The 9,372-nt window shown below is 38.5% G+C and overlaps 1 protein-coding gene across 2 annotated transcripts in view; it reads left to right on the top strand.

The window, feature by feature from the left end:
• SGTB (small glutamine rich tetratricopeptide repeat co-chaperone beta) overlaps window positions 1-8,959 on the top strand; it is a 48,261-nt gene extending 39,302 nt beyond the window's left edge. Inside the window, exons 6-10 of one of the 2 annotated variants that reach the window (XM_059417981.1) lie at window positions 2,732-2,858; window positions 2,975-3,037; window positions 6,046-6,083; window positions 6,313-6,396; window positions 7,462-8,959. In XM_059417981.1, coding sequence (XP_059273964.1) covers window positions 2,732-2,858; window positions 2,975-3,037; window positions 6,046-6,083; window positions 6,313-6,396; window positions 7,462-7,573 — 424 coding nt within the window. In that variant the 3' untranslated portion in view covers window positions 7,574-8,959. Of the gene's footprint in view, window positions 1-2,731; window positions 2,871-2,974; window positions 3,038-6,045; window positions 6,084-6,312; window positions 6,397-7,461 lie in introns of both variants that reach the window. The other variant, XM_059417979.1, reaches the window with a different exon arrangement.
• Window positions 8,960-9,372: the final 413 nt, after the last annotated feature.

The following is a 9,372-nucleotide window of genomic DNA, read 5'->3' as shown; positions in this document are numbered from 1 at the left end:
TGGGGAGGGTATGTGATTTGGTGAGTGCTGTGAAGTGTGTAAACCTGGTGATTCACAGACCTGTACCCCTGGGGATAAAAATATATGTTTATAAAAAATAAAAAATTAAAAAAAAAAAGAATAAAAATTGAACTGTCAAGTAAAAAAAAAAAGCTCACAGGAACACAGTCCTCTATTCCTTCGAGGAACAGTTGTTCAGTATTTGCTAATTTATTGTTATATTCTTTATAGAATATAACTACTGTTGTTAACGAGTTTCAACTGTATATGAAGGTGCAGCTCTTAAGTTACATGTCTGAACTCCATACTCATATATTCAACTGCTTTTCATGTTTGATGTTTGATAGGCATTTAAAGCTTCCCCTGGGGGGACGCCTGGGTGGCTCAGTTGGTTAAGCAGCTGCCTTTGGCTCAGGTCATGATCCCAGCGTGCTGGGATCGAGTCCCACATGGGGCTCCTTGCTCGGCAGGGAGCCTGTTTCTCCCTCTGCCTCTGCCTGCCATTCTGACTGCCTGTGCTCGCTCTCTCTCCCTCTCTCTCTCTGATAAATAAATAAAATCTTTAAAAAAAATAAAAAAATAAAGCTTCCCCTGGGGCAAATAATACATTATATGTTAATCTAAAAAAAAAAAAGGAAAAATAAAAGCTTAATATGCCCCCCAAAGAACTTTTTTTTTTTTTAAGAGTTTTTATTTATTTTTCAGAGAGAGAGAAAGCAAGTACAGGCAGACAGAGAGGCAGACAGAATCAGAAGGAGAAGTAGGCTCCCTGCTGAGCAAGGAGCCCGATGTGGGACTCGATGTGGGACTCGATCCCAGGACGCTGGGATCATGACCTGAGCCAAAGGCAGCTGCTTAACCAACTGAGCCACCCAGGCATCCCTCCACAAAGAACTTTTGTTCCCTTCTTAAATCTTTCCCATCTCAGTAAATGGTACCATCATTCACCTCCCAGTACCAAAAGGTCAGAAGCCTAGGAGTCATTCTTCATTCTTATGCCTGGCACAACTAATCTATCAGCAAATCCTCTGTCAATTCTGGTTTCCATATATATCTTGAATTCAAGCAGTGAATGTGATCTTGTTTCTAAACCTAGTTCAAATTACTGTCTCTTACCGAGGTTACTACTGTAGCTTCATAACTGGTCCCCCTGCTGCCATTCTGCCCATACCCATGGTGATCATCTTCAGAAAAGCCAGAGTGATTATTATTTCTTTTCTTCTTCTTTTTTTTTTTAAGAGATGGGGAGAGAGAGGCAGAGGAGAAGGGAGAAGGGGCAGAGGGAGAGAGAATCTTAAGCTCTGCACCCAGCACAGAGCCTAACATGGGGCCCAATCTCACAACCCTGAGATCATGACTTGAGCCAAAATCAAGAGTCAGAGGTTTAACCACAGTGCCCTCAGAGTGAATGTTCTAATGCATAAATCAGATCTGTCACTCCATTGCAACCACAATAAAATCCAGACTCCAAACCATGGTCTTACATGATCTGGCATCTCATTATTCCCTGACATCATCTTTCCACACTTTATTTTCTATGCTCTCTCCTTATCAGTTTTTGTCTCGTTCCTTAAGTATACCAAACACATCACTCTCAGAGCCATTGTGTTTACCATGTCTTCTCTTCAGAATGCTCTTCCTTTGATTTTTCATGTAACTGCTTTCTACTCATCACTCAGGTCTTTTCACTGTGGCTGTCTTTGAGCAGCTCCCCCTTTCCTTAATATTATGATTTTATTTGCATGTTTATTACTTGTCTTTCCAGGTAGGATGGAATTTTCTTAAACTCAAGGACTTTCATCTTTCTCATTGTGAACTATAAAATACTGTCTGGTATGAAGTAGGGTTTCAGTAAATATCTATTGATTGTTGATCCATTGAGGACTCTGAGCAAAGATCTTTCATTGTTGACAAGAAGAAAATGAATTAGGTTCTGAGAACTTTTCTGTGGTTAGACACTGTGTTCTGTCTTGATCAGACATCTGGGCGCTAAGTCATCCAAGAAAGAAGTGGAGTAATTTGTTAAAAACAAGTCTATACTATAAACAAACCTCAATACTATCTACCTATATATGCCAATATCGTATTAGTTCTTAAGTAATTTTCTGATAAATTCTACCTAGGTAGAAAATAACAAAATAATGAACTTTTTGATCTGTGCCTGGGATAAAAATGCATTGGGTTGTAAAGATGCTAATTTTATCTACTTCACAGCTAACATGTCTTCTTTACATGTCCACTGATAATCCATCGCCCATTTTTATTTTTTATTTTTTTAATGGCAAGTTGATATTTATTGTGGCTCAGTGCCTTTGTTAGGAAGATGGAAGAAAGCAGGACATTCAGAGTCCTTAAAATGGTTTTAGCATCATGGAGTTACAGTGGCCACAGGTTGTTAGCTCACATCTTTGCGGATCTTTATCATTCATAAGGCAATTACTTGACATATGAGGCTTACAATTGGAAGGGTAGGTAAGTTTCATTTCTTAGCATTAAATTCATGACTTATAGGATGGCCAAAGTTGTCAGCAAGTAGAAAGGAGAGAGTCCAGACTTACAGAATCTTGGAATTAGAAGGAATTCTCGTGATATTTGCCTGAATCCTAGTACAGTGAATCAAGTAAGCGTAATCTGGATTCAAATTGAATACCGAGATAGATGTTTGACTATTGGTGATGTTCTGATGTTCTTTAATCATATATCTTCTACTCTCATGTTTTCTTCTTTTCAGATTGGCCCTCACTGCCATAAATAAATTTGAAGAAGCAGTTACAAGTTATCAAAAGGCATTAGATCTTGACCCTGAGAATGATTCTTATAAGTCAAATCTGAAAATAGCAGAACAGAAGTTAAGAGAGGTATCTAGTCCTGTAAGTTATTAATGGCAGATGAGGGAAATATTTTCTGTCATTCTCAATTTGTTATAATCAAACTATAGTGGTTGGAATAATTCTCAGCTATAATTGTTTTACAGACAGGAACTGGATTGAGCTTTGACATGGCTAGCTTAATAAATAATCCAGCCTTCATTAGTATGGTGAGTATTATTTCCTTTTCTGCTCTCTGGCTCTGTTTTCCATAGAACTTTATGGTTCCCAAACTTTTAGAAATAAATACTGGAGTTTTTGTGTTGATGGTGGTGGTAGAGTGGGGATACAATGTTCTGGCTCAGGTTTTTAACCTTTTTATCTTTTTGTGAAAAAGCCATGGAGAGACTTCAGGAAGCCCACAGATTCCCTGAAAATGTATAAAAAATTTTCTATATACGTGCACGTATACATTTTTCTATGGAGAACTGTATTTTTCATCCAGTTGGCAAAGGGTTCTGCATATCTACAAAAGTTTTAAAACAACTCTTTTCCATGAAAGTAGCCCTAGGAAGATCTTTAATAATTGAAGTCTGAGTAGTTTTTCATGGTACCCTAAGCTCTCCTCCCTCTCATGGTCTGCTTACTTTCGATCCGGAGTTTATTTGAACTTTTAGTAGAATCCTCAGATGTATGTATTTTGTCCTTCAAAACAACAAAATGACTCTTGGATCCTTTTAAAAACACACCTGTTCTGGTCCAGTTTGTGGAAACTCTGATTTAGTGACTTGGGAAGTTACCCAAGCATATAAACCTCCTTCAGTGATTATTTCTGGTTGAGAACCATTTGTTCCACCACATGCCATGCCCTTGGAAGGCAGCAGTACCACCTGAATTCCTCTTTGGTTCTTACAAAAAAATGTGTCACGCATCCATGGAATCATTGAATTGAAATGCACAGATGGCTCACTCTCAGTGAGATAAAGAAGTCTTTTAAACAATTATTAGGTCTGTAGCAATTAGCTGTTTACAATTGGTAGTTGAGATCTTTGTAGACAGTAGGTAATTTTTGAATCACTCACTCTAAATGAGGTGTTGGGAAAGCCACCACTTGCTTTTAATTATCAGAGAGATAATTATTTGGCTGACTTGCACATAATTCACTAACTCTTCTCATGTCTCAGGATTGAGCCCATCACATTTAAGTTGGTCTCTTCATAGGTTTTGTGACATTTTTAGCATTGTTACCTATTTCCAGGCCTCAGATTATGCTATTGTAGTAGGATGTGAAAATCGATTTTTTTTTTTTAGTTTCAGATTTGTCTTAGCCCTCAAGATGTTATGTACCAAAGTGAAGTGTTGCAGAAGGCGGCAGTTAAAAACATACTGTGCGACTTGTGAAGAGAGTGAGGTTGATAGACAGTAAGAGGATTTGTGGAGAAAGCTATTGGAGTTACAGAGCCTTTTTCCGTATGTGAGGGAATGAAGGGGGCCTGCCTTCCTCTGAAGCCCACAGAGAGGGCTTTTCTGGCCCACTCAGAGAGCTTTCTAGATGGCCCTCAGTAGGCTGGTGTCTGACCTGTTGGGTATAGAAGACTGTGTGGTTTAGCAGTGGAGTGGAGGGGTGTTTTCTGTGGACCAAGATGAGCACATGTGCTCAGAAGTTAGTCCAGTGTGATCTGCCCGGAAAGGCCTCTTGGAAGGTGACATGACTGTAACAGTCTCTAGAGGAGGACTACAAAGAACCTGGGACTAAAGGGAAAGTCATAGTGTCCATCCAGAGTAAGTTACTCTTCTCAGAGGATAGATGAGAAATACCCAGAGGGTTGGGGGTGGGAGATGTTTCTGAAGGACCTGAGAGCCCCAGGAGAGACCCCGAGTAGTTGTAAACAATCTGTACATCCAAAGAGCACCAATGCAAAACCACTGAGATAGTACCAGTCACCAACTTTCCTGTACCCCTGACTCTTGTGCAGCCTGCTGGCAGAAGAGGCACAGAAGCACTGTGGTGAAAAAGAACAGGCAGTTGTGCCTCTGTCTTCTGGTGCAACTGGTCCATGCGAAGTAGGTCCAGGCTGGGGAGGGGAAACGCTTTGCCTATAAATGAAGTGTTATGTATATGGTTATTACAATGAATAAGATGTGCAGTACTGAACCAGAGGTCATTTTCTAACTTAAAGTGACTATAGAGGGGGGCACCTGGGTAGTTCAGTTGGTTGGGCATCAGCCTTTGGCTCAGGTCATGATTCTGGGGTCCTGGGATCAAATCTAAGGTTGGGCTCCCTGCTTAGTGGGGAGTCTGATTCTCCCTCTGCCTCTGTCCCTCCACTCATCCTCTCACTTTCTCAAATAAATTAAAAAAAAAAAAAGGCAACTAGAGGACTGTTTACTTAAAAGCGACCAGAAAAGCCCTAGGATCTGCTCTGTATTTCCTCTAGGTCCTAGAATCTAGAAGAGGATGAACTGCTTTTATAGAATCAGATTGAAAGGGCTGTGAAACAAAAGGCTTTCTCTTTATAGCTCATAAATTCTGCTTTTTCTGTGTAATGTCCACAGTACTTGTGTGTTGGTGCAGAGGCACTAATCCTAACCAAGACTTGAGGAAAGTTAATAAATTGTTTGCAAGTAAGTCAGACAGTTCTCTTTATGGCAATGAAAGCAAGTGATGGCTTTTTCCAACACCTCATGTAGGGTCAGTAAATCAAAATTACTGTCTACAAAAGATTTAGACTAAATGTTACATGAACATTTAAGGCAAAACAAAAACCAAAACCAAAAACTGATATGCTTTCAAAACAGAAAGTTTTACAAGCTGAAGGCAGACACTTAACCGACTGAGCCACCCAGGCATCCCATTTGCAATGTATTTTCAATGCCATTTTTTCCTAGTACTTCCTCTTTTTTTACATTCATTCATTTTGTTTAAAAGTACACTAAAACTAGGGGCACCTGGGTGGCTCAGTTGGTTAAGCGTCCAACTGTTGGTTTTGGCTCTGGTCATGATCTCAGGGTCATGAGACCGAGCCCTGTGTCAGGCATGGAGCCTGCTTGGGATTCTACCCTCACCCCTCCATTTCATGCACGTGTGTTCTCTCTCAAAAAAAAAGTACACTAAAACTCTTAACAATGCTAAAACATACATGATTTAGCTTTCATTCCTGTTTTTTTTTTTTTAATCTTGGTTAAAGATCCTTAAATATTAACTGCCTTTAATGGGAGATGCCTTTTTCAATTCCAGGCAGCAAGTTTAATGCAGAATCCTCAAGTTCAGCAGCTGTAAGTATATTTTCCCTCCCAGCTGCCAGGTTCCTAATTTGAACACATCAGTTCCAAAGTGATAAGTGGTAAATGGTAGATAAATGCCAGCCAATTAGAACTTGGAGCCATTCACATTTGGCCTGACTTCCTACACAGCACGAGTATATTTAACTCATTTCTCCTTAGCCAGTATCCTACTTGTTAAAGAATATACTCATTCCAGTGATGTATCTCTTGCCTATTCTAGAATGTCAGGAATGATGACAAATGCTATTGGGGGACCTGCTGCTGGAGTTGGGGGACTAACTGACCTGTCTAGCCTCATCCAAGCGTAAGTGTTACTTAAATAGAAATAGTAAAAAAAATTGTTTGATAGCTGGTCTCTAAAGTGAAGGGACCAGGACTTTCTTTAAAAATTTTTTTCTTTGACTATTAGTATCAGTGGCTTCATTGTTACTCAATCTAAAGAAGTTCATAACTTGGAATTTCAGACTGAAGGGCAGGAATTCAGATCTGTACCCATGAAAAAGTTTTCCAGCAGATTTGAGTAGTTATTCAAGGATGTAGATGAAAGTCAAATATCTACTTAAAGTATGTACTAATTTAGGTACACTCATATATTTAAAAATGATATATTCCATATATTAATGTCCCGACAATTTAGGTGACTACTTTATTTGAACTTTTTCAATGCATGTCATCACCAGAGGAACTCTTTGAACTTCTCATTACTTAAGCACACTACCTTCACTTCCATCCACATTGCTTAAGATTCTCTGCTTTTTGAATTGATTTTTGCATCTGTGTGTCACGTTGCCCCTGGAAATTTTATATGAAGACACAAGGACCATTTGCTTTTTGTGATCGCAACCATGTAACCCTACTTACAAGATTGCATTTTTACAGTGATCTTTACATGGCACGATTATAGCGATATGTAACTCTTGAAGATTATATACTCAGGAATTTGTATTAAAGTTCTTTGCCTTTGTAAAAATCAATTATGTTAGTTAACATATATGTAACCAAAATGGATGTGACACCTATCATATAGTGAGAAGAAAAATTCCTTGTATTATATTTGAGCGCCTGCAATGAAAGCATGTACTGTTCAGCCCTTTGGTTGTTTGTGGTTAAGCATTAGGGGGGCTGGATTTCACCTTGATTTCAGGAAGTCACTTTTTAGCATGGTTGTTTCATTTCTTATCAAGAACACTGAACTGTAATAATGCTATATGGAGGTATTGGTAGCTGGAAGATCCTAAAATCAGGAGCCTTAGATTGGTTTTTATAGAAAAAGTTCCCTTTGAGCAATACCCACATCCTCTGCGGTTCTGTCTGCATGGGTATGATATGCAAGTTCCCTAATTCATACCACTTTGCTTCTTTACTCCAGGGGACAGCAGTTTGCTCAGCAGATACAGCAACAGAATCCTGAACTCATAGAGCAACTTAGAAATCATATCCGGAGCAGATCATTCAGCAGCAGTACTGAAGAACATTCGTGACTTGACCAGGGACCCTGGCCCAGAGCACAAATGATTATGGCTCTTAAGTGTTTGCTGTAGATAGTGGCCAAAACAAAGAATCAATCTGTCTAGATGATAGGTTTGTCATAAATAGACTGAACATAACGTGACTCCTTTGTAAACAAATGATCAGTAGCCCTGTGGAGTGCCAGTATAGTACTGGACAGGGTTCCATTTTCAAATCTTCATCATCATATTTGTATATTAGACCGAATAGCAGAGTATATATATTGAACAGTAAGGCTGTTTATCGGTGAGCTCTCTAGCTCTGGATTCCCATAAGCAAACCCATTTGAGTTTGATGGAGATGACCAAGGGGAAAGGTTTCTCATGCTGCTTTAGAAATATCCTGGCCACTGAATAGCATGTCTGGAGAAAAGAAATTTGTTGTCTAGGTTTCATTTTGATAGTGCTGTCAGTACTAAATATAGATCACAGGGGCCAGTACTATCTTTAATGCTGCTTGTTCTGAAGGGTAACACGGAATACTAAGAGCTGGTGGAAAGCAGCATTTGATGCAAGGGTTGTTTTGAAAAGAAAAATAGATGCTGTGAATGTACAGAGAGTAAAGATAGGATGTTCAGGTTTTCTGCATAGTTCTTAACCAGTCTTGCCTGCAGTTTGGTCTTGATAACATTAGCATGGCCAATTACTCTAAGTACATAATAAAATACATTTAGAAATCCTTAATGGTACTGTTTAGGTCCTTTGTGTAACTGTTCAGTTTATCTTGCACAATTTCCCCAGTGGTGACTTTGCCATGGGAACTCTCAAATATATTTACATTTAAATAAGCCAGTGGTTTGACCCTCAAGGATTTTCTAAGTGGCATTTAATTATGTGCATATAAATACTGATTTTTTAAAAACTCACTAATTATTTGATGGATTATAAAAACTTCTATCATTGCTTGTTCATGTAAACCTTTGCTGTAATTTGGCTTGGCATGTTGCTTTTATGCTTAATCTTAATTTGATGCAATGTAAACATTAATAGGGGACTTAAAATATTTCACTGAAATCAGAATTCATAGTAGTTAAGAAATGTGGCATTAAGTATTAATGGCATGGCTTTAACTACAGCGATGGTAAGACCATTCTAACTGGAATTTCTTTTGTTAATTACGGAATTGGTAAAATTGGGTGAACACATAACAATTTCACAAGTGTGAGAGACAACTGAAAAAGTAATATAAAATTAAGTCAGTAATACTCATGATGATCAGGGCCTTACTATAACTATTCTCCTCAGAAGACCTGGAATCTAGAAGTTCAAATACCAACTTTTCCTTTCTTTCCCCTTGTGAGTTTATAATAATGGTTCTGTAATTTCACTGTAAGAATTCATTAAAAACGAAGTTTCAGAGCCATACTTTCAATTTTTATTTAACAGGTCCTGTAGTAAGGCCTAGGAATCACCATTTTAAATAGCATACCAGGTGGTTGTGATGTAGGTCCAAGGACTCTAATTTAGAACAAAAGTAGGGTAGAGGTATCGCCTCAAACCAGCAAATACCCGAATGCCTGCGTTCAGGTTACAAAGATGACCCATATAAATCCATAGTTTTGCCCAGAGAAGAGCAGTACTTAAAATTTTAGATCCTCTGAATTAAATCGCCTGTATTCCATCTAAACCAACTTAATTTTTCATAAATTCAGGTCCTAGTGTTCAAGTGTTAAACAGAATGAAGTACTAACCATTCACATGAAAGTTAGGACTGTTCTGGGGAAAAAAAAGGTGAAAAGGTGAAAGGTGATCCACAATTAAAAATTAGCTAC

The sequence above is a fragment of the Mustela nigripes genome, chromosome 12 (assembly GCF_022355385.1).
Source record: "Mustela nigripes isolate SB6536 chromosome 12, MUSNIG.SB6536, whole genome shotgun sequence".
Taxonomy (NCBI): domain Eukaryota; kingdom Metazoa; phylum Chordata; class Mammalia; order Carnivora; family Mustelidae; genus Mustela; species Mustela nigripes.
The sequence above is the reverse complement of the archived record's forward strand: the minus strand, read 5'-3'. Positions and strand labels throughout refer to the sequence as shown.